Source organism: Trichogramma pretiosum, unplaced genomic scaffold (assembly GCF_000599845.2).
Source record: "Trichogramma pretiosum strain Unisexual culture from Peru unplaced genomic scaffold, Tpre_2.0 scaffold23, whole genome shotgun sequence".
Classification (NCBI taxonomy): Eukaryota; Metazoa; Arthropoda; class Insecta; order Hymenoptera; family Trichogrammatidae; genus Trichogramma; species Trichogramma pretiosum.
Genome location: NW_019641629.1, coordinates 960202 through 986542, shown reverse-complemented (window position 1 = coordinate 986542; position 26341 = coordinate 960202). Strand labels below are relative to the sequence as shown.

Sequence of the window (26341 nt, the reverse complement as noted above, 5' to 3'; positions counted from 1 at the left end):
TATATATGCGCGAATCGCGACGGTAAGCGTGCTGCGCGCAAGCGCCGTAATACCGTGCAGCAGCAGCAGCAGCACCGACCGAACACACCGCTTCGTACTCTCGCTCCTTGAGTATAATATACGGAGTCGTATCTCTCTGTCTCGCTCTCCGCTCTTCGAGTGAGTGTAGTACGTAAGTGTGTGCGCGAGCCTGTGTATAGGTAGGCACACGCTCCGTAATATTGCTGCACTCACACAGCCGTACGTATCTGACGCACACCGATACACACTCGTACACACATACACAGACAGCAGCAGCGGACTCTCGGTTCGGTATAACGTATTCGATATAACAGGCTGGCAGGCGCACAACACACAGTCGGTGATCAGCGCGGCGGAGAGCTTGTTGTTCTTCTGCGTGGCCCCCGCGCGCTCAGCTATCACAATATATATCAAAGTACATTTTAATAAATTATAATAACATATATAATCGGGGATAAACGTGATATATGCATAGACGATCAGTCGCGTCATCGTCGCCAATCGAGAGTGCATTCGTATTATATTGTAAAAGTGGTGCAAAAGTGCTCCTCTACACGGTGTTTTAGTACAGTGCAAAAGTCTGTCTGCTGCATCGCGTTGTGTTGTGTTGATCATATGCTCGCTACGCGAAGTGGCAAAAAACCCATGCACGTACGAGATACTCCGATGTGTGCGATCGTGTATTATTATTATTTTATATAAGTGTCAGTGCCGTCGTCGTCGTGTGCGTGTGCGTACCGAGGAGAGTGACTCGTCGTCGTCGTCGTCGTCGTCGTCTTCGGAGCTAGTCGCGCGAAGTCGGCTCGAGTCGTCGTCGCGCACACAACTCGGTTGAAAAGTAGACCTTGCCTCCGCTTAGCGCTCTCCGACTTTACACACACACACAGACAGAGATTCGCGCGTCATATATATACACAGCACTCGGGCAAGAGAGTGTGCGCTGCTCTCTGCGGCCTGCCTTGCCTGCTTGTGTTGCCTGTTGTCATATACGCCATCTGCATGCTGCTTGTTACCAAGTCTCTCTCTCTCTCTCTCTCTCTCGAACACACGCAGTTACTAAAAATATAATACCGTTTCAGTTGTGTTGAAGTTTCGTCGAGCGCACGACGCGGTGTGCGTGGTGCGTGTCCCAAGTGTCTCTGTGTGTATGTGGGTACGAGTACATATATATTATAAAAAATATATGTATGCGATATACTTGTGTTCGTGTGTCCAAGTGTCGCCGACTCCTCGTTTACTCCTCCGCTACTTTGGCTACTGCTATACTTCTGTGCGGTACACCAAGTAGTCGAGCCCCGAGACGAGACACAAGAGTGTGTTGTGCATTAGACGATCATTCGTAGTAAGTAAGCAGCATCGTGGACTTGCTTACTGGTAGTGCTTTAACGACGCGTGCCTCCTCGATATTCGTGTATATAATAACCTTATATATATACACCTACCCTCTCGAGTTGCGCTGCGCTGTGTTTTAAGTTGGGGGATACATATTATAACAAGAGAGCTGCAGCCAGCCCAGCATCTGCGCCGCTGCTGTTGTCCCTCCTACCGCACATTATTATAATATACCTGTACGCAGAAGCAGCAGCAGCAGCACACGCATCTCGCGTCCGGTAGTACAGTCTCTCTACTCCCAACCTACTACTACTGTACAGCGGCAGTCAGTGCCAGAGTGAAGTTTCGTGGTTACATACCTACGTCGTCTCTGTGTGTGTGTGTGCGAGAGAGCTACATATACAGCCTTTCAGTGCCTGAAGTTGTGTTTTAAAAATTGTGCTCTTCGGTGTCGATAATCGTGTATAAGGTTGGAAAAACTTTCTTATACGCACAGTGTTTCATTCGAGTATAGTGTGCGTGTCAGGCAGCAGCAACCAAGCGGCTGTTTTCTCGTGCGTGTGCGTATTGTGTCAGTGTGTGCTGCCTAAAAGGCCTGCATGTGTATATGCGCCGCGCGCCAGTGACGTATGTACGCCTCGCATCGACACATCGTGCTAAATATATATCGATAGAGATTACGCCTCGATAAAATAATACGCGCGCACAGCGATCTGAAGCGTTGTGTGTGCGAAGTTGAGGTATAATAAGTATAAGAAGAAGAAGAAGAACGAGCCGATGAACATAAGGAGGTAAGAAGAGCAGGAAAAGAAAAAAGATTCGCGTATACGTAGGGATTGTGTCGTCGTGTCGCCAACTACTCTGTACACGAGCGAAATCGGCTCTCGAACTCTTCTCTTCTCTGTCTACCTCGCTATACACGCAGTGCTGCAGCTGTTCAGTCTGTGTCCGTGCGTGAGTGTGTGCGTCGTTCGTTCGGGATTCGTTTACGAGCAACACGACGACCGATCCGCCGTCGCCCATGCACCTCAGCGAGTCAACCGCGTTGATCACCACTGCGGCACCAGCAGCGGCAGTAGCAGCAGCGAGGACGACGAGTAATAGTCGTCGTCGTCGTCTCCTCCAAGTCGGCGAAACATGCCAGTTTCGCCCTCGCGGAGTCGCTCCGTTGATATGAAGAGGCCACGGTATGGGACACAAAACAAGCAACCAGCGCAAAAATCTTTTTCTACCTTACTATCCTATTACTTTATATACTAAGACTACTACTACTACTACTACTGCTGCTGCTGCTATCGACCTCATTTTATTTTTAACGCGAACTGCGACTGAGTGAGACACGCGTGTGTCTCTCGAGCGAGAGAGAAAGAGAGACGCGTTATATATTATATAGGCTGTGCTGCTCTTCTCTCGACGCTCGTCGTGTTGGCGTCTCTCAACTTTTGCGACGAAGACGACGAAGATGTGCTGCTGCTGCTGCTGCTTGCTCCACCATAACTACGAGTTTTATTGGTCAGCAGCAGCAGCAGCATCTTCTACTTTGCCCGATGCGCGGCATACTTTTTCTCTCTCTATCGGATTAAATCCCAAGCCCGCCGGGTACGATATAAAATACGTAAACAGTCGGTAATCGCGAGACGCATCCCCGAGTAAACAGGCTACGGAGAGAGAGAGAGAGAACGAGAACAAAGTTCACTTCTCCAGTTCCATCGTCACCATCATCGCCATACATAATCAAACCGAACCGATCGATAATTCGCGCCGATATCATCGTCGTCGTCGTCGTCGCCGAGTCCGCGAGTGAGAGCTGTGTTTTACACGCTTGTGTAGTGGCACGCAACGATTACCCCCCTCGTGCTGCTGCTCTGTCATGCAATGGATCGCCTATATCCTCGCGTCGTTTATTCGGCACTAAAACGTCAGCTGTCTTTTATACCTTAAAAACTCTCGACATATTAGCGAGTCTATAGTGTGTTGTGTGTATATACGCACACACACACGATATATATATATATAATAATAATGTAAGCGAGAGGAAGCCTATGTAGACATGCCTGTCGTTTTCTGAAGCTAGCTCCGTTGCTAGCGCCGCGCATTCCAAGCCCGAGCTGGCGTAGCGGCTAAAGCTCAAACTACTTTTTTACTGTTCCCCTTGGCCGATACAGGCAGCGCGCGTTAAAGGTATTATTATATGTGTAACGCGACTCTCTGCACCACCATCGCCACCATCATCTCGTCGCAACCCAAGCAGCAGCAGCAGCAGCACCTCTTACAACCATTAGCATCGCATCGTTGTGTCGTATGTGTGCGTCTCTCTCTCTCCTCTCGCTTATACAAGCTCTGGATTATGTCTCGCGTTATGTGTTTTCACTGTCAGTTCTCCACTCTATTCATTGACGACTTGTGAAGTTCTCATCTCGAGTCGCCCGTACACACGCCTTAAAGCACACACAAAATCGATTAAAAGATCATCAATCTGTTTCTCGTTCGGGCATGCTTATGTCTTTTTTGAAGCTCTCATGTGTGTGTACATATAACGCGAGCTTCCGCTGTGTCATTGTATGGCCCCTCTATCGATATTTAATTATTCTTCTTCCAACCTACTTGTGGAGCGCACGCAGACTTTTCTTATCTGCTCGTCGTCGAAGGCCCGACTGTATTATTACGATTCACCTTAACGATTCGAGAGAGATTATTGTAACATCGTCGCCGCGTCGTAAAAATTGAATATGTCCGTAAAAGTCGATTACGCGTTTTTTTCTTCTTCTTCTTTCGATTCTGGCGATTTAATTTTGGATCATCGAGCGCGCACGATCGCCTTATAATCTATTAATAAAAAGGAGCTCCACGGGTATGGGTGGCAGCGACCAATCAGGCTCCTCGATGAGAGAGATAACGTTCGTTGAATACTTTCACATTTTTTGAAATCTTATTAACCGAGAAGCTTTGAGATAGGGTCAAAATTCGAGTAAACAATTACGATCATTTATTGCGTTTTGCACTTTTTGTCGTAGTAAATTCGCGTGGTACGCAATTAATAGCGAAGTTGAATTGACGCCTTTTGTGCACGAAAAATCCATTCGTCGGTGTAAAAAGAACGATAGTCAAGTGGTTCAACAGATGCTACTGGTTTTTCTTGTTATTCGATACGTGCACTCACACATCGCTTAGTGCGTTGCTTTCTCTAAACTATCTCTTACACGCACATATATAACCCAGCCACTTGCGGCCCGTGAGTTCGATGATCCTCAAACGCACACAAACACGCCCGCTCAATAAAACATGTAAATTTGCTTCTAAGTAAACCTTTTTTTTTTATCTCGAGTTTTGATATTCGAGCCTATCCGAGATAATAGGAAAACGAGCTCTGGTTTTAATCATGTTAACTTACAATTGATTTGTAGAAAAGTGACACGAGATCTCTAGGTGAAAATTTCTTTTTAATGGCTTAGATATCCAACGAACGCGGCCACTCATCATAATTCTTAATGGCGTACCACCGAGCTGTGGAGTTTTATTGCAGCCTTTCGAATTCCAAAACTTTGGGTGGACGTTTCGTGTAATTAATGATCCGTCTAGTGAAGCACGTGTAATCTTGTTCCGTGAACGAGCCTTTAAGACCTTGTGTGTAGTCTAACCGGCGCACAGTACAACACACTGTGTCGTCTCAGTCGAACGCATAACATGTGCTAAGTCGGGTCAATCGATGACAGCTTTGTAAAGGGCTCTCGTCTGCTTATACCACCGCCGAGTCTACGATTGTCAGGGTCTTGTTTTTGTTGCATTATTGTTGGTTCAATATGTGAGGTTTGATTTTATTTATTTATTGAAGCTTGAAATATTGATACTTGCGCTTGATGCTGCGACATGGCGATTAGTCAATCGAGCAGATTAACGAGGATTCATATGTAACCTTTTTCGTAATACACGCGTGGTTAGTTGTCAGCCGTTTCGGAAATGATTTTATTACTGTTATAAATTTCGAATTTCGTTGATTAAAGACAGCTTCATTAATTCGGTTGTTAAATTGCACAGACACAAAAAAGTGATTTTCGGGCCTCTACGTATAAAAAATCGTGTACAACCTCAAACTGAGATAAAAAGTCAGCGGTTCCGACTTGGTCATTATATTTTTCTACGGGAATAGTACACTTGCTTGAAATGGTTATAATCTCATATTTGTAGAACACTTCTTTCTATTTATATATTTTTTTAAATCTATGCATTAACCTAAAAATTATATGAAAACACCTGCTGAGATTTGTTTAGTTTCCTCATCTTGCATAATTCAATATTAATAAATGTTGATTGAAAATACTTTTTGAATTTTCAAGCACAAAAAAGTACGTTAATAAAATTCAAATGATAAATTGTGTTTACTTTTATCAAGTATACCTCAATAAATAGTTCATAATTGTCCGATTAAAGTAATAAAATAACGATGTAACTTCTTAAATTGAATTATTAATTCTTCGAATTACATCAATTTATTCTTTTTCTTTTTTTTGTATCAGTACAGTTACATAAATCAGGCTTGACAATGTAGTTATTCACATTTGATTCATAGTTGAAATTTTCAATAAAATGGCTGTGTGTTACTTCAATACTTCAAGACATTTCGAGCGTTGGACAATCCAAACTTTTATTTGAATGTTTCAACAGCTACTGATTCATCGCCTCTGCGCGCCAAAGTTCTAATTACTTTGTTTCGCGAAGCATAAGTACGAATATTCGATTGAAAAAACCTTTGCGCAGTCGGAAAAATACTTGCATGACTTATGAACGAGTGGAAAATTTCTATCAAGCCTATAAAACGAATATTTTTCAGATTTAAAAGGAAATGCAAAATTTTTTTACAACCCAGCTTATGAATATTAAAATTAATGTATACTACTCAAATATTTATCAAGATAATTTTTCCATTTTATTTGTGCCAAGCACGTGTAATTTAGAATGTAGCAAATGAGCATCAGATACGTCAATTTCTCTTTTTCTTCCTCGCTCTTGCATATATGCACAGAGGGTTATTTGCAGACGACGTGACCCGAAATTGTTAAACTCATTTGAGCTCGAAATTCCGTTCCATTTAGTACGGTAGTCCCTACCGGCTCACACTTCCTACCATATTTATTGTTATTTTTTCATTCTGTCAACATTCTAAAAAATGTTTTTCATAACGAATTCTTTTTGATAGTATTTTAAAAATTATTTCGAACAACTTGAAACGCTGCTTTCTTAAATTACTCGTTGCTCTTTACGAGCGAACTTTGCTTCAACTAACTTTTACAATTTTGTCACCCTGGCTCGTAATTAAAATAATAATGTTTTTAATTGATACTGTTGAGGTGCCATTTGAATTGGTTTTTTTTTTATTTACTTAGTTTATCTTTGAATGAACCTGTATTGAAAGCAGTTGAAACTGTAACTGTTGTTTGAGCAAATTATATTAATCCGAAGAGCCATCAAGGCTTACTGGTGTCGGAACTAACTTGCCACCATTATACGCCAAGACATCGACTTAACCTGTAGTATTGATGTAGAGCTCAAGAGAACTCCCATTCCAGTTTTTCCACTGCATATAGTTTATTTACACGTATAGCCTATAATAGTATAGCATAAATAATTTACATATTTGTTCATTGATCATTATTTTACTTTATTGAAATGTTCTATTACGATTAGGTGAAAAATAATCATTAGTTTTCGACATATTCAAATCTAGAACTTGTATTATTTATAAATCATTGCATCTTTTTAATCCGCACCTTGTCGACGAAGAGAGGCGAGCCACCCTTTAAAGAAAAAAAAATCCATTTCAGTTCACACAACGAGCCATTCCCTCTATTTCTTGTTCCTCGCTGCCTACTAAAGGTGCACGCATAACGACTAGTATTTATGCTGCGTGACAGGCTCACAGGTTTTAATGGCGGCATTGCTGTATGTGTCGATGCCGCCGAAATGTCGCTTCAAAGTTTTCACATCCGATAACTAATCCTTGGCACAATATTTAAATTTTCTTTGAATCATTCGTTGTTTCAACTAGTTTTATAAAATAAAATATGGTTTTCTCGATAAATTGTTTTTCATTCGAGAGTATTTGAATCGTGTTTTTACACTTCGAGCAGCATTGATAACTTGTTTCTTTGAAATATAACGGTATGTTATAAAAAAAATGTTTTATTTGCGTACATCTATATATCTTATATACATTGATTGTTTATCCTCAACTTTGTTTCACGTACCACTGACATCAAACAAAAGAATTGATTGATCATCATCTCTAAAAAGTTCAATACTCTGAAGATATTTTTTTTATGAAATGTCAACAAAACGCCTTGACGTTCCAATCTTTACTTACACACTTTATATACTTTTAAAAAAACGGAGTGGAAATGAGACTTCTTTTTAAGAATAAATTTATTGATTTTGGAAGTTAACACGTTATTCTTTACACTTTTCGTAATTCTCCGTTTATTAATAAAGCCACATGTTGCTACTGACATTTAAAAGGAAGAAAAACGAATAAATTCTCCACCATCATCAATAATCTTTCCTCTTGACGATTCGTGAAAAATATTTTCCATTTTTTCGTGCGCAAGCTGTGTCATACGGGTGTCGCTGCGTTTTTTCCCTTTTGCAAACGCATTCATGCGTTTTATTGATAATAGCTCTGTGGCCATCGACAACTGTATAACTATGATGCATCAAGGACGACAAAAAAGTATGCATAAGCACACAGATACATATATTCGAGCGCGCTCGCGAAGTCAGTTTCAACTTAACAAGCTTTACCATTGACAATAAAACAAAACAATGGGACTGGGTTAACAGCGATTGAAGTAGAGGCACTAATTAAAAGTAAATGTTATGAAAAATAATAAACGGTGCTGTGTTGGACCCACGCGCGTATATTTAAAAACGAAACTCGCAGTTGATCGCTTAAACGGAGCTTTTTTGGCAACACTCGCTCACACTCGGTACTTGCCTGCAAATCGCAATGCTATTAAATTAATGACACGACGTAAATCGCACATGAAACGCGCTTTAATCTGAAAAATATTGTGAAAATTCTTTCTTTTTTACGAGAGCTAGTATACGCGACATTAGTTTGTTTCGTTCGCGTCAAATATTTCGCATACGCGCGCATTATACAGATCAAACCTTCGGATTAATCGTCGCAAAGTGTTGGTGCGAGTCGCTGCTCCGTTTGTAGTAGTGACAACAAGCAGAGCAAAATTAACGAACGCAATAATTGTTCCGATAGACGGATGTCTGTCAGCCACATTAGACAAGGTTAAATTCTTTTACGCAACTCTGCTCGAGCCTATTACAATAAACACTCTGACTTTTTCATAAAAAAAAAAAAAAAAAAATTAGTCGAGAGTGAAAAAATGATCGCATTTTTGTTTGAAAAAAAGGTGTCAATTTAAATAATGAAATTCATAACGTTTCGAGTTAAAAACGCGAGATACTCGAAAACATCGTGTATAAAACGATATAACTTTTGAAGACTTATTGTTTATATTGTTACAAGGCGATTCGTCGAAGAAAAAAATGCAACAAGTTGCGCGTAAAGTTATACAAAGTGAAAAAAAAAAAAAATCTCATCCAAGTTATAATACGTCCGAAGAGACGCGCGCGCATGTGTTTAGCAATGCTGCTCGCCCAAAGTAATAAAAGAGCCCAGGAATCGTGTAATAACTCGATATTTCATGCGAAATCGCATGGAATGCGTCGGCCTGTAATCATCGCCCGTGTAGTTTGCTGCTGCTGCGCGAATAAATTGTATGTGTGCATAGATGAGCAATTTTCCTTTTTTTTTTTCTCTCTCTCTCTCTCTCTCTCTCTCTGTGTTGTAGCAGAAGCTGACGATACCTTTTACTGTTTACGTGCAGAAATGAAAGTTCCTGTGCAATTAGACCGGCCGCCTGTACACATGCACTCGATCTAGATCTATTTTTCGAAACGGAAAAACTTTTTCATCGCCATCTCGTGTATGTTCGTAAATAAACGAGGTATTTTTTTTTTTTTTTTTTGTTGCTCTCGCTCGTTCGTTCGGTTATATTCGCACATAGTTTTCGATGGTTTAAACGCGATTGTTTTACGTCTTCGAAAAAAAAAAAAGATAAAAATGCTAATAATCGCGCGCGCGCGCCTTGCGAAACGCGAAAAGGAGCAATTGAAAGAAACGACGACGACATAGCGGCGCATCGCGGGCTCGAACTCCTCGCGCGCCAACACCACCCCTCTTTCTCTCTCTCTCTCTCTCTCTCTCTGTCGAATGTGTATACTATTACTAAACTACATACACGTCGTCGTCCGTGCAAATGCCCTTCGGCGCGGCCTCGCGAGGGCGACGTACTCTCTCTGACTCTCTCTCTCTCCTTGTCGAGTAAAGTGCATAAAGGACAGAGAGATAGAAAATACACTTCTACGAAGAAGTGGAAGAAGACGAAGAAGAAGAAGAAGATCTAGCAACGCCGCGCGCGCGCGCCCAGTACTTTTTTTCCTTCTCCTCGTGCTCCTTCTTGCCTTCCCCACCTTCCTCCTCCTCCGCCACCTCCTTTTACCGCCTTATCCCTTCTTCGCCCGTAACGGGTTTTCACTCTTTCACGTGCTTGGCATAATTGTGTGTGCTCTTTCTCTCTCTCTCTCTCTCTCTTTTCCCATCTCTCTCTCGTCCGTAAGAGCAGTGGTTTGTTCAAGCAAGGATTATATTTTAAAGATATATTTATAAACCTGCGCGCGCGTCTGTGTGTCGGTGTGCACATCTATGAGCAAGTGTCATCTTCTTTTGTCATCTATGAGCGCACACATTAATAACCGCCGCTGACGACATTTCTTTTGCGTAATGGCTCGTGCAAGCGCATGAGCATAGCAGCAGCAGTAGTAGTAGTAGTAGCGATGATGTAGTGGGCGAAGAAACTGAATACCCTATGTCTTACGGCGTGTATATACTTTTCAAAGAATGCATTGTTATCTCTCGGCACTGCTGTATTTCTGAACGAGTTAATGAAATTGTGACGATACACGAGAGTCTCGAGTGACGTTATATAGAGAGCGCCGAGCGCGAGCGATGATTAATTATTTATGAGGTGCGAGATGCGTTTGCATATCATACATATATCTCGCGCGACACCCTCTCTCTCTCTCCTGCGCACTGCCCTGGAATCCTGCCACATGAGTTTCAAAAGTTCGCCGATAAACTCGTCCCCCTTTTTCCTTACATCGCATAAAAACACATATACAAATATAAAACCAATGCTTTCCAATGATAATGTCTCAGAATTCATAAGTATAATGTAAATTTTTTTTTCTGTCTCTGTGTTTAGCGTTGAGAGAGCTGCCCAACGTGAACGCGAGAGGCAAGCACGTGCAGCTATGTCGCATCAACACATCGACCACTCACGTAGTCGCTCAGCCAATATCCATCACAGCTCGCCCAGGAATGAGGAGGACTGTGACAATTCCTTGTTCGGCGCCCCAGTTCGGGTAAATATTATACACAACCCCAAGCGATGATGTGTATGCATGTGATTGAATCTTGTATGGGAAAATCGTATGATGTTAATGCGCTTGTTAGAAAATGTATTCGAAAAACCTGAAATCTAGTCGAAACGTTAAAACATACGAATTTCACATGAGATGATTGAAAAGTATTTCCCTTTTTTTTTTGTTTTTTAATAAAAATTTGCAATGTTTCACCGACGTACTATACTCAAAATGCCCTTTCGATCTCGTATTCGCAGGTCAATCCAGAATTTCAGGACCGCCTAACGCAACAGATACAATCCAAATTGGGTAATCATTCTCTAGTGAAGCACCTGCTTACCGATAGCGGCAAGGGCCTCATAGGAATAGACGGCGGGCAAGCGAATCGAGGCGGACTCACGAAGAGCAGCTCCGCCTCGGTGCAGCCTGGCGGCGCGTTGAATCCCAACGAGTTCAAAAAGCCGGGAGGTCCGCGGCCACCCTCGTCGTCGTCCAGCCAAGCGCCACCATCGAGCAGGTCAGGTAGCAGCAGCAGCAGCAGCAGCAGCAGCGCTCACAAGTCCGGATACCCTCCTCCCTCGTCGAGGCAAGGAAGTTTTCACTCTCAGCAGCAGCAGCAACAGCAGCAGCAGCAGCAGCAGCAACAACAACAACAACAACAACAACAACAACAATCGTCACAGAAACCCACGAGTCACAGTAGCGATCACAATAAATTTGCGACGAGCAGTAGGGGGAGTCACGCATTTAATGCTCCGAACTATGACAATGCCCAGAATTCGAGTTCGAGCTCAAGTTCGTCGAATCGTATGCGCGAAGTGAACCCACAGAAGTCGTCGTCGAAGAGCTACTCGGATATGGTAAGTTTCTTTACTCCTCGCTGTATATTGACTAAAAGTTCATAAAAGTAATCACGAGTGCCAAATGTAAACTTGGTGTGTGGCGAAACAAAATTTGTTCGAATTTTATTCGAAAAATTAAGCACGAACACTCGAGCTTCTCTTTTATCACATAAGCAGTGTGTGGATTTTCCATAATTGTTTGTTTGTTTCTTTAGTTGTTATCGAAAGTTACGCACCGTTTCTTTTGTGGATTTACATGAATGACTTCACACTTTTATCTACTTTTGGTTTAACCCATTAACGCGCAAAAGTGCAATTTTGTGCATGAATTTTCCGTTGTAAAAAAATTATAGATAAAGTTAAAATATTTTCTTTAAAATCCATACCCAGGGGTTTTTGGGTATGCTCTTTCAGTATCCGGTGTTATTTTTGTGATAAATAAACATTATCATCGTTTATTTTGCCATTAAAAACAAAAAACGTGATTTTTTGACTCAAAATTTTTTTTCAAAGTCGATTTTCTACCTTGCCTTGCCTTCGGAGGGTTCCCATAACACCAGAAATCGTGCACTTTTTCTCTGAACCTTCAAAAAATGCGCTGCCGCGATTTTTATCTAGCCCCTACAATTTCTAAAATGGCGAATTTATACCGAGCAGCGATATGAAAATTGCCTTATTTTTTATTTGTAAATTATTGACTTTATAAAAGAAAGTCATACAATGGAAAGTGTTCAAATTTGTTCAGAGAATACATGTGAATTTTTTTTAGAATTTTTTTAATAATTTTTTCAAAAATTTTCAGATTTTTTTTGGAACATTTTGGATTTTGTCGACAGTCCGGGAAATGGTCGTATTTTGCAAAATTTTCAAAGTGGTCTGAAAAATTCTGAAAAAATTCACACGTATTCTCTAAACGATTTCAAATAAGTTTTTACACTCCAAATTGTACTTTTGAGTTCATATTTAGCGCATGTAAAATAGGTTCTGAGTAAAAAATGAGTGGATTTTTATACCGCTGCTCGGTATAAATTCGCCATTTTAGAAATATAGGGGCAAGATAAAAATCGCGGCAGCGCATTTTTTGAAGGTTCAGAGAAAAAGTGCACGATTTCTGGTGTTATGGGAACCCTCCGAAGGCAAGGCAAGGTAGAAAATCGACTTTGAAAAAAAATTTTGAGTCAAAAAATCACGTTTTTTGTTTTTAATGGCAAAATAAACGATGATAATGTTTATTTATCGCAAAAATAACACCGCATACTGAAAGAACATACCCAAAAACCCCTGGGTATGGATTTTCAAGAAAATATTTTAACTTTATCTATAATTTTTTTACAACGGAAAATTCATGCACAAAATTGCACTTTTGCGCGTTAATGGGTTAAACTCAAATAGCTTTGCTTGAGTTTTGTTAATTTAAATGTAACCGGCTATAATTAATTTTTACATTGTTTTTTAACTACAGTCCCGGTATCAAATGCCAGTGAAACAAGAAAATCCAATTAGCCACGAACAAATCAACCATGTAAGTATTTTATTACTATACACTTTATTTATTTTGAGAAAGAGTCGAAAAATATCAATCGATTTATCAAAAAAGATTTTTCAAATACCAAAATTCATCGAAACGTAACTTCACTTGGTTCGTTACGATATTTTGGTATAATTTTGAAACTACGTGTATAAATTATTCCTTGAAATAAAAATCACCCTTTAAAAATGGCCACATTATGCTTGAACAATCACTTATTAATCACATACTAGATAATTGAATTTCCATTTTTTAGGAACCAAATAAGTTGCCTGCTTTACACGTAAATAAGCTGCCCAACTTAAACGCAGACGAGTCCAAAAACAAAATTCTGGAGTTTCTCAACCAATGCCCAACGTCACCTCAACCTGTTGACAACATTCATCTACCTCGTGAGTCTCATTATTTCTTCTTTTTGTTCATTCAATTACAAAAAGAACATGTTAAATATTATTACCGTACCGTGAGATTTCCGTACAGCGGCAACGAAAAATGCATTACTCTTCGGTTTTCTGGCTAGTTAAAAGCCTAAGTCATGGACTTATGCGGCGCTTATATACTACCGCGATTTTTTTTATCCGCACAATACGCGTATATACATCTATATATTTATATGTACATAAATCCAGAATGAGTCTGAGGATGTTTATTCTCAGTGCTTCCTCCTTTGTTCTGCTCTCTTGTAGAAGAAGAAGATATTTTCTCACCCGCGCGCGCTCTTTCGTACCGAAGCTTTTTTATACGAGCTCCTCTGGACTCGTAGAAATGCTCTCTTTCTCTCACCCGCCTTTAAAAATAGATGGTATATAGCAGCGGCGCGCGGCGTTTGCGCCTCTCTTTCTCTCTCTCTGTATCGTGGACTTCTCGGCACACAGCACCGCAGCGCAGCACCACTGTGCCTAGTTTTCTCATAATTCAGCGGCCGATGCCGACTCTCTTGCCCGACAATAATCGCTCGATACTATTTAATCTCATGACTCGATAGAAATATAACGTCGTACACACGGCTACACAGTGTGTTTTCCTATACGATCGAACGAGAAAAAAAAAGAAGACGACGAAGAATAAAAAAAAAAAAAAGAAGAATCCTAGGAGTGCTCTTGGCGTAGAATTCGACTCTCAAGGTGGCAATACCTTGACACACACCCTCGCGTGACCCATATTTCGTCTCTAATACGGTCGAGACTAGCGCACACGTGTATACACTGCGGGTTCGGACTATATACTTATACTTACTACGCGATTCAGTATAGCGATGCAAAATATAAAAATTTGTCTCGAAAAGCCTCTATTACACCACTCGCGCAGCTATTATTCGACATTCGTAATTCTTGTAACGCGTTACGAGAATTGAATTTTCATGACCCGCGTGCCTCGAACAATCGGTTATTACGTCGCGATCTGAATACGTTTTTGAAGCTAATATAACCGCTGGCTTCGATTTCATCACTCCCCCTTGCATGCCAATCGATCGATCTCTCTGCCTACTTTTCGCCAACGTTATCGAAGTTTTTTCAATCGGATAATATAGATATGAATCTTGGAGGCTCTCTTCGTACACATCGCGTGCATTTGGGCAAATAAATTTTCCCAAAAAGTCCTTTTTTTCCGAAGCTCGCGAGCTGCTCGTTCATTAAAACTTCATTACCGAGTAAGAAAATTCGTATTTTAATTGGTGCTCGAGTGAAAGTATCCCCGAGCCGTCACGCCAGACGAAAACTCCTCTTTGTCTTGTGTACTACGCTTCGTTTTCTTTTTTTTCATTCTTTCTTTCTTTCTTTCTTTCTTTCTTTTTTTTATCGTCTACATCGCGCAGTCTTAGTTCCTTGGCACCACCCCTAAATATCCTTTTCTACTAACTTCCTAATTATTCCAGCTGCGAGAGCTGTGTGTGCTGCTGCTGCTGCCGAATAGCGAGTCGGAGCGGCGCCTTGTATACGTAGATATATATACGCGCGACTTTTATTGTCTTTGTTTTTTTTTTTCGGTCCCCTTTTAACCCTAGAGAGAGCAGAGTCGTATATAGCGCGCTGCGTTTCTGCTGCTGCTTGCATGGTGTGTTGCAGCAGAGCTCGTCGTCCTGTTTTATATAGACGCGCGCGTTTACACGGGTATTTTTTTCCTCCGCTCTTTTTCTCCTCCTTTTTTTTCAGTTTTCGCTGCTTATACCGAGAGATAGAGACTACAATCGCGCGTAGAGTAGGTAGTAGTAGCGTTTCTCATCTTCATCTTCGTTCCTTAACTTCTCTCTGGATGTCATATTTCGCTTCAAAAAGAATCTCTACAGCTCTCATCTTTCTCTTTTCTCTCTTCTTTTTTTTTTCGCGAGTGAACTTTTTCCACGTCCACGCTGCGCTTCACGACTGTACGTAGTAGTAGTAGTAGTAGTAGAGAGACAGCACGAAGGATTTCGAGCTTTTTTTTTTATCATTTCTCTTTCGCGCGCGCGCGAGAGAGTGCATGTGTTCCTGCATTGAGGTTGAATAATTTTTTTTCCTCACTCACTCTCTCTCATACGAGTATAATCTTGCACTCGCGCGCATCATGGGGTGAATCTTTGAATATCGTCGTCCTGGACTCTCGACATTCGTATAACTACGACGAGTGCAACGTGAGATTCTTTTTGTCGACTCAATTGGGGAGACACGGAGAATTCAACAAACGCGGCTCATTGTGCAAGTCGAAAAAGAGGTTCATCGTATCGCGTTATTTCGCTCGCGTATACGTATATAGCGAAAACCGGTTCGGTTTGCAACACGGTATATACAACAGAAGGTCAATTAATAACAGCGTAAAAGTAGCAGGTATAACATCGTTATTAAATTAATTGAAAATGATTCGAGGTGTACAAGCAGAAGAAAAGGCCGAACCGTTAGAAAAATGAGCGAGCAGCAGCAGCAGCAACGTCGTTGTGTTGTTTGCGGCTTTGGCTGTGTGTGCATCGTACTAGTAGTAGTGGTATATAGTCGTCCTCGTGGCGCAAAGAAAAGAACGCGTTGCGTCGCCCGCGAGTTAGAGAGAGATAGAGGCAGATATATAGAGAGAGAAAAAGAGAGCCGAGAATTGGCGTTTGCTGCTGCTGCACGCGGGCCAGGGCAGGCATGCGCGCGCCAAAGAGCAAGATAGACAGTGTATCGCAGGTTGCTATGGCAACGCGGATTATGTATATAGGTATATAAATGCGCCGTGTGTATATTCCTCCGCGACTGCCATGCCACAGCAGCCGGGGCTACACACAGACATAGACACATACACGACGTCATCCAATCCCAAGCAAAAGTCAGAGCAGCAGCAGCATAGCATGTACTACACATATACACGGAGAGCATAGTAATAGCGAGGCGCAACGCAGCAGACGCTCGATTGCCTCCCCCTCTTCTCTCTTTTTCCTCCCATTGATATATACTGCTGCTGCTGTATGCCTTTGTGTATGCGCTGCATCCTATATAGGAGTACGTACATGCACACACATCGTCGTAGTCGTCGTCGTCGGCCGACGCACACACACACATATATATATTTCACATGGTAAAGAGATGTGTGTGCGTTGGATATATATATGTACGAAGAGACGACGACGCGCCGCGTCCGTAATCCGCGTGTATATTTGTAAGCGAGCGAGAGAGAGACGCCACCGTGACGGAATCGAACCGGTGAGCCTATTTTGCGATAATCCTGTTGTACGTTTTTTTCTCTCTCTCTCTCAGCTCTATCTATCTGTCTCGCGAGCGAGCACGGCTCTATATATCTCTCTCTCTCTCTCGCGTATACACGAGCGGTGTGCTCCAATCTCCATATAGATATATGATACGTATCGAGGCAAATTGAAATGTGTCACAATTCGCAGTGGTAGTGCCGCTGCTTCTTTCAACATTATCAGAGAGAGAGAGAGAGAGAGAGAGAGCCCCGCAACCTAGTCGCTCGCGATGCACTTGCTGTCCCGATAGGAGTACACAGTGGCGCACCACCTCTTCGACCAAACCAGCTTTCAAATCGACTCGCGCGCGCGCGAAAAAAACAATGACAGAAAAATGTAGCGATAAATAGCGAATACATGTATAGTTTTTTGGAGCGCGCGCGCGCGGATTCGAGCCCGCGAATGAGGTCAAATTTTTAAAAAGCAAAAAAAAAAAGGCCTCCGATTCCACAATCGTTGTAGTGTGTTGTATACGTAAATACACGTATCAACGATATTATACTTCATACTTATACACTGTGTCTGTCGTCGTCGTCCGAGCGCGTCGAGTTATTTATCTATAGCTGATTTAAAGTACCGCGCGCGCGCACGCTTATATACACTGTGTGCCGCAGAGGCGACACACTATTATAACTACTACTACATTATACATGCTATATAATATATATGTGTAAGAGCCTGGTGCTGTGACGAAGTAGCAGTAGTAGTAGTGGTGGTAGTCGTCGAGTTCGGCAACGATCGGCAGTGGCAGAGCAGCAGCGTAAACGTTGCGTAATGGCCGCCTTTTTTTTTTTGCTTTTTTTTGCTTTGCTTTTTTGGGGACGAGCTCGTTTCGGTCGTGTTTTTAAATGGCCTTATTACGACTTTCTCGATAATCGCGCGCGCGCGCGCGGAGCGTTGCGAGCGGAAGAACTATGACTCGTGCGTTATATATGTATGTATCCGATAGAAGCTACCACCCCCTCCTTTTTTCAACTTCAATCGCCCGCGTACATATATAATTATAAATATTCCCAGGTGGTCGCGGCTACTCCGCCGATAGCCGATTTCTCGCCTGGGCATCGCCGTTGATTTTGCCTTATCTCGGCTCTCGTGCGTGTATTATTATAATGGGTGTTAGCCCGGATGTGCGCGAGCGCGCGATGTTGTCTTTGAAGACAAAAATGCTTATACGTTATGTACGGTTAAACGAGAGGAACCCGGCGATTGAAAATTTTCTGGAGCCGAGAGGCAGCAAAAGAGCAACAACGTGGCGCTATATACTTTACGCCATTATATATAACATGTATACCGACGCTATCGAGTGAGTCTCTAATAATAGCCAAGCTTGCGTGCGCGTCTCTCTCTTACTCTTATATACGTGTTATGTAGCGTGTAAGTGTGTATGTGTTGGTGGTCGCTATATATGCATGTTTGCGAAAGCGGAGTGTTGGTGTCACCTCGTTATTGCCTCCGCTAATACACACACACACACAAAGACACAGACACAGCAGCAGCAGCAAAAAGTCGCCACAGAGCTGCTGCTGCTGCTGCTGCTCCGAGCTGCCCGAGAAGAACTGCGCAATTTTTTTTCCCTCCTTGCTTCATTCGAAATCGACATTCGTCCTTGCAACAAACAACACGTCTTACATACAGGCACATATATTTAGATCGCATGCGTATGTACTGTATACAGACACGATCACGATGATGATGATGATGATGAAGGGCATGTTTATACGAGTGCGCTTTCGCGATAACGATCCGCGCGCGGATCAAATTCGATACCGTACTGTACGGCGATTAGTGTATCGCAATAGCCCCAGAAGATGTTCGCGACTCGTTCAACAAAGCTCCGTCGTCGAGTCTCTCGCTTATCTATTCACGCGTTGTAGTTGTGTGTGTGTACAATACGAAGAGAAAAAAAATGGGACACAATGAATAAGTTGACGCGATCACAAATCTAGCGATTAGCCGCTTGGCTAGAAGGCTAATTAGAAAAATGCGAGAAACTCGCGAGAGAGAGAGAGAGAGAGAGAGAGAGAGAGGCTTAGAGCTCTGTGTGCACGTATATATAAATATATATACGACGACGTTGAAGCGGCAAGAGGCGGGGGTGCTGCGCGCGGCACACGCTTATCAACGCGCGTAATTCTCTCTCTCTCTCGCTCTTTTGTCAAGGCCGTCGTATACGCGGCCAGTGTTATATAGAGCCGCGCGTACATATATACGTATATGTAAGTGCGTCGTCGTCGTGTTGCCTGTTTTTTTTTTTCTTTAAAGCTTTTGGAGGAGACGCACTGGCGCGTTGTCGACGTCGACGTCTTCATTATTATGATTATTACGCGTACGTATCTCAAGTGCGCGAGAGGATCGATCGGTCATCCGCGGGTCGTTTATAATAACAATGTAATCTCGGCTCGGGCTTAGAGAGAACGACGACGACGACGCATATTGTAACAATGGGCCGCGCGAGGCGAGTTGGTATACCCGACGCGCGTGCCTCTCTGTCATATGCGCGCGGCCAGCAGCAGCAGCAGCACAGAAGGATAAAAACATTGAATGTTTGCAACAATGAACGCGATACTTTTAATAACGGCTCTTTTTTCAGCTCTCTTTTCTCTCTCTCTCTTTTCTCTTTTTTATTTTAGCGAAACTCGACCGAGAGTGAGTGAGAGAGCTAGAACAATTAATTAACTGCGCACGTGCTGTGTGCACACGTACTGCGTACCTATATGCAAAAGCTTGCGCCCGTCCGCCCGCCCGCGCGGAAGTTGAACTTCGCGCGTGCAGACAAACATTCGGATATATATATGCGCGATGAACACGCGCGACCTTCGATTTCGCTATGCCGCTGCGTGCGAAATTATAATACCTGTACCTCTGCGCGCGCGCGCGTGTGTGTGTGTTATAGTTGAAAATCGGAGCGATTTTTTTTTTCTCTCTCTTTTTTTTTTTTATACATACATCGACCGCTAATCTAATAAAGATAACTGGGTTAGCAGCGGCAGTCGTGTGGCTGGCCTGGCGCCGCGCTATACATATTCGTCGAGTCGTTGGCATTTGACGAGAGAGAGAGAGAAAAAAACCGACACACACACACATCGGAAACAAAAACAAAAGCCCCTGCGCCGTCGTTATATTATTTGCATCGGCCATTTGACACTGGGATCGCGAAGTAAATCTGCAGTAGCCTCGATTATTATGTATACAACGCAGCACACAGTCCGAGGCGCGGTACATCATACATATATATATAAAAGGCAAACCATAATAGGCGATCGGCGCGCATTATAATACGTAGATACGATATAGCCGCGCAGCCGATCGTTTTCAGCCTAGGCTCTCGAAGCTCAGCGGCTCAGCTCGGAGCTCTGCTACTACTACTCGGCGCGTTGTAGTATTATATAGCGCGTAGGTATTCGTATATATACGTGTGTAAGTAACGGTACAACAACTATGCCACGAGCTTACGTCAATCGTATTATGCCGTAGGTATGTACGTTTGTGTACATACACACACACATTTCTTTCTCTCTGTGTGTGCGCGAGTTTATTACCGTTAAAAAAAGTCATCGCAATTGCCTGCCTGCCTGCCTAGCGAAACTCGTACGCAGAAACGCGGTGCGGTCTCGCTCTTATATGGAGAGCAGAGCAGCAGGGCCGGAAAGAAGAAGAAGAAGAAGAAAGGAAGGAGGAAAGAAAAAAAATTGCTCGACTCGTTTTCAGGATTTTGTATATAACACGCGAGCAAGATGAATTCGTCCTTCGTATTTATATATATAAATGCGCAGTTATTTACGTTGCGGAGCTTTAATACAGAAGCTGAGCGAGAGAGAGAGGAAGGCCGATCGCAATCCTTTTTACGAGCGATTAGGTACACACACGCGGTTCGATCGCGATCGTCATCGGTATACGAGAAACCGAGAACACACGTACAGAAGTTGGAAATCGTTCAAGTAGTCCGAGTCGCGAGAGATGGGTAGCACGAGATAAGCGCGGCGATCGGCGGCGGCGACTCTTCTCCTTCGTGCATAATAAAATATACGGCCAAACGTATATATGTAGTCGACATACGTCGTTGCGCACTGACAAATAGATGTGCTGCCTCGCGTGAGAAGTAGCTTATATGTACCATATAACGCGAGCAGTATAAAGTATATCGGAAACTCGATACGTCGCCCCGTGAGTATTATAATAATGTATACATCGTTATATGGGATGACAATGCTCGAATGGATCGGTACGTTTGCGAGTGCGCGCCTATTATACGTAACAGAGGCACGCGCGCGAGTCGGAGCGAAAGTTCGCGCCGTTGAGCGAATTCAATCGGCGAGTCGCGTCGATTATATAGTTTCAACCGAGTCCTGCACAAGTGTACGTGCGATGCAGGACCGCGAAAGGGTGTCTATGCATGCAGCAGTCAGGGCTCGCGAAATTGCACCAGTCGCGATCGCTCGTCGATCGGATAAGCGTAGTTAGTAGCGCGACACTAGCCCCGCAGGGCCGCCGCCGCCGGGGACCCGCTTATCGGATTTTTCGCGCTTTGCCACTAGATCGCTAGCTTATTGCTGTACGAATTTCGTAAATTGCCGTGGTGCTTGTATATCATTTATATATATATAATAATGCTTTTTCATGCCGCTCCGCTCGAGAGAGCGAAGAAGTCAGATCGCGCGAGCCTATGGCATCGAGCTGGCGCTGCCACCGCCACCGCCGCCGCCACCACCTCTGCTCGGTGCGCTGGAGAAGAGAAAGCGAGAACACGCCGTGTGCTGCTCGCTTGTCCTAGATTTCAGCAGCAGCAACAGCAACAGCGAAACGTATATATACATCGTGTGCAAGGCAGCGTATACAGCGCACATACAGAGAGAGAGAGAGACTTAGCCTGCGAGGCAGCCTTAACACCGCGCACACGACGTTTCCCTCTGCGCCGCCGCCACCGCCGCCGAGACAGTGAAAGGATTTTCCATTTTTTGCGCCTCGCGCTGCTCGCGCTTGTGTATATTATATATATATATAACTCGGCGCGGGGCAGCAGCTACTCCGCGAGCGAATCGCGCGATTGTTATTGCTCTCTCTCTCTCTCTCGAGCAACACAGCGAGACCCACGATTTTATTGTTGCGCGAGCTCTATATAAAGCCAAGTGGTAACATTATAAAAGCTTAGAGATATACTCGACTCGACTCTCGACGATCGGCGATATTATCCTTAAAACATCGCTTCCTCGCGATAGAGAGAGCGCGAGCGAGAGCTCGAGTCACTTCTGCTGCTTTATGCGCCGGAGCTCGGCTGAGCCGTGGCGAGAGGTCAGTGCCGATCGCCTTGTGTACAGTAGTAGTAGTAGTAGTGATACACGATGGCCAAATCGAATGCTAATTCCGCTTGCAGATTTATGTAATCGAGTCGCGCGGAGTTATAGTCGCGCAACGATACGTGCGATAACGACGGCGACGTCGACGTCGACGACGCGTGTATTATGTATCTACTCCGCTACGCGCAGCTCACGTATAATATAAGCGTGTAAATATATAACGTACGCGCTCTGGGCAGGAAACTGCACCACTACTGCGCTCCGCGGTAATAATGATACGCGCAACGCACCACGGCACTACTCTTGGGGCGTGCAGTGCAGTCGAGAGTCGCCGAGGAGTAGCTGCTCCGTTTGCGTGTATATTATATACGTTCGCAAACGACGACGACGACGACGACCAACGAGCTTTAAAAGAGCGAATATACGAACGAAACGTATATACGAGAGAGAGTCTTGGGCGCGTAGAAAGATTGACAGAGAGAAAGACAAGAATGCGCTGGAGAGTAAATATAGACGAAGATTAATTTAGTACTGACGCCATGCCGATCCACACACACACACACACACACACCCAGCTCAGAGACTCTTTTTATGCACTCTCGGTCGGACTCGGTGCACAGAGTGCAGTGTCTCGATATAAGGCTCGCTCGCGCGCGCGCGACGCAACTTGCGAACACAGAGAGAGAGAGAGCGACATATAATGCATGCGACGCTGCCGGATCATCGCCGTGTGTGCGCGCACACACATCAACTCGAAAACAATCGCATATATAATTACTGCGCCGTTTAATCTTTTCTGCGCCGCCGACCGACCGACGACGACTGCGACGATCGTCGTCCTTTGATGTGTCACATACGTGTATATGCGTGTGTGCCTGCTTATCGCGTAGCTTATAGCGCTACGCGCGATGATACGGACCAATAATACTCCGTGCTACTCCGCGCGACGACGTCCGATAAGAGAGGAGGAGCTGCTGCACTCGGGTAGCTAGCTGTTGTCGCGCGTCGTAGTCGGCGTCGGCGTGAGTCATGTAATACGCGTGTATATACAAAATATATAATACGAAACGGAGTGTATAAGGAGCGCTTTTTACAAACGAGGGGGGTAGAGGATCGCTGCCTGCCTATACCGAGCTAGCACCGTGTGTCAAGCGGCTGATAACGCCATCTGTCGCTTGGCTCGCGCAGCTTTATACACCGTATTATACTACCTATATATATATATTATTATAAACACGAATCGATGCGGTAACGCGCGGATCGAGAGACAGCGGGACAGCGGATCGAATCGACGCCGCTCGACACGACTATATCGCCAATAACGATCGTTTTTTATGTACTCGTTTTGGCATTCGAAGGAGCCGAAAATCGCGAAACACGATCGCGCGCCGTAAAAACCCACGAGTACCCCGATCTCTGTTGCTGCTGCTGCACGGATCATCGCGCGCTCGCGTCCGCTAATTGTAATATCGGACGCGCGTATTTAAACGATTAGATGCCTCTCGAGACTTCGCGTGCGCTGCAGTGCGCAGAGAAAGAGAGTCGCACTCGGTTAGAAGAAGAAGAAGAAGAAGAAGAAGAAGAAGAAGAAGAGGAGATCTCGGCACGCGAGCCTCTCTCGAATTATATATGTATACGTGCACTCCGTATTAACAACGATGCACTCTCTCTCGTGCACGCATCGCGCGTATTACATACATATCCATCCAGCTTATACGTACGTACAGTTCTGCCCGTGTGTCGGTGCGTTGGTAGTGGGGATCGCTCGTTGCGGAGTGCAAACTCGCGAATATACGTATACCTATACGAACCTGTATGCGTATATTATATCGAGTGTGTGTGTGTGCGATACGCGAGGCAAGGTACGACTGCACGCCAGCCAGCAAAGCTGCTGCTGCTGCTGCTGCAGGGAGAGGGAACGAATACATATACTACGAAACGAGTCAGAAAAGAAAAACGAGTGATTTATAAGCGCGGCAAATTCGTGCCCGTTGTCGCTGTTATATACGTATATAAAAGCTAAAGACTTTTGGACGCGCTCGTTCGCTCGCGTTCCTTATAAATACGTGTGCGCATATGAATGTGCAGCAGCAGCGGCAGACACGGCTCACGCCGATCGATTTATTTCCCTTATAATACAAAGTACTCGACGAATTGTTATGAAATTGCTGCCTGCCTCTGTGCTCTTTATATACATTTGACGCGCAGTTTTGCGCGGCACTTGACTCTCGCTCGCTCGTTCGTTCGTTCGTTCGTTCGTTAGAGGATTTGTTATACACAGCAGAGTCGGAGTCGTTAGATTATTTTGTATGTGACTGCCGCACACACACACACACCTTTTGCCAACTTTCTGCCTAGATTATCTCGTTCGTATATGTGTGCTCGATGCTATATAATACAACGTCCGCTCGCGCGCAGTTTAGCACCACCACCGTCGCCGCCGAGCCGCGCACCAGACAGCACTTAATAGGCGGTCGAGCGAAACTTTCGCTCTGTCTCGCTATATATATATATATATATATATTTATACCTACTCCTCTCTTTCTCACGAAAACGAAAGCAAATTCTTTCCGATGAAATTCGGGATGATTCCCTATACACGCGCGCCTGTGTAGGCATTTCGGGCGGACGCGCCGAAAACATCGCCGCGCGTCCGATTCGCAAGTCCTCTCCTGCATTTATATAGAGAGGCCGCCGACACTAGTTCCGCAGATGAGAGAGAGAACGAGCGCATTCGATGAATTCCCTGTTACTATACTACTCTTTCCCCGCATCCTCCTCTCGCAGTTCGCATGCATCTCGCTCTCCCATGATGTGCCGAAATTCCGTATATATATATATACACCGACGCGTCGGCGGCGATCCGATCGCCCGTATATAGAGTGTGCGAGAGCAAAACTCATATACGCCGTGCCCGACACGACGCTGCGCTCCGAAAGCTTTGCGGAATCCCCGCAATATATATATACGCAGTTGACCAAGCACACGCAGCGTACAGGACGCATCGAGAGAGCGAGAGGAGATCGTCAAAGAGTCACGTCGCCCACGTTGACAATCGCGTCGTCGTCGTTGTTGTTCTTCCTCGGGCCCATCTGTCGAGTGACTCGCTGCGTATTATAATAAAGATGGTTCGAGCCTGCGGTGAGGGTCGATCGGTCGGCAGCAGCCCAGCCCTCTCTACGTATATAGCACAAGAGAACGACTATATCGCGAGTAAACGACCGCTGCTGTCACTACGCGGCACATATGCTAAACCAACGATCGCTCGTGTGTGCAGCAGCAACAACAATCCATCCATCCATGCATCGGTATATAGGTAGACCTCGTCGTCGTCCACCTGCAGGAACTTGCGCGCGATGCGATCGTGTGTGTGCGTGTGTGTGTATTACTTATACTCATATGAGTAGCGGCTACGGCGGCTTCAGTTCCGCTCGAACCGGTGAATCGATATTCAGCCTTGTTTTTCGACAATACATGTAATACCCGTCCGTATTAAAGCTTGTACATATAATCCTTCTTATTTCTCGATTATTTCGTGTAGTCTTATACTTTTTATATCTTTCCGCCCGAGTCTCAAACATATGGCCAGTATTTGTATACGTGTGTGTGTGATGATACGTGGTAGATACGTATGTGTTTATTATATTTGCACTACGAGGTTGCTTCAACGTCGAGCTCCGGAAGAGTACGAGACAATAAGGCAGCAGCATGAGCAGCAGCAGCAGCAGCGGCAACAGCAACGGCAGCGATATTACTTGGCTTTATTTCTTAATCGAGGTCGACAGACACACGAGTTCGCGAGTAGTCAGTCGCGCGCGAGGCTCAAAAGGCAATGTGCCTCGCTTGCGCGCGACTTTTACTTTTTCCTAGGCAGCTCATATAATATCTATACAAAGACATTGCTCGCAAGCGCGCGCGTTAAAAACAATAATTTTCCTTGGAAAACGTGTTACGTGCATATATATATGTATACGATACGATACGAGGAATAAAGCTGTGCGTCGTCGCTGCTGCTTCTGCATCGATACATATATTATATTAATGGGGGGGGGGGGGGNGGGGGGGGACATTTTTTATAATTCTTTTTCTTATAAATTCAAAATTTTGATAATCCATTTTTTCATCATAAAATTAA

General features: G+C 44.1%; 1 protein-coding gene across 5 annotated transcripts in view; it reads left to right on the top strand.

Moving 5' to 3' along the window:
• The window catches only part of LOC106654838 (dentin sialophosphoprotein-like), a 71057-nt gene that overhangs the window by 17834 nt on the left and 26882 nt on the right, over positions 1–26341 (top strand). For 3 of the 5 annotated variants that reach the window (XM_014374906.2, XM_023459156.1, XM_014374908.2), the window contains 4 exons: positions 10686–10845; positions 11103–11705; positions 13150–13209; positions 13472–13607. In XM_014374906.2, coding sequence (XP_014230392.1) covers positions 10686–10845; positions 11103–11705; positions 13150–13209; positions 13472–13607 — 959 coding nt within the window. The other 2 variants (XM_023459157.1, XM_014374907.2) reach the window with 2 other exon arrangements.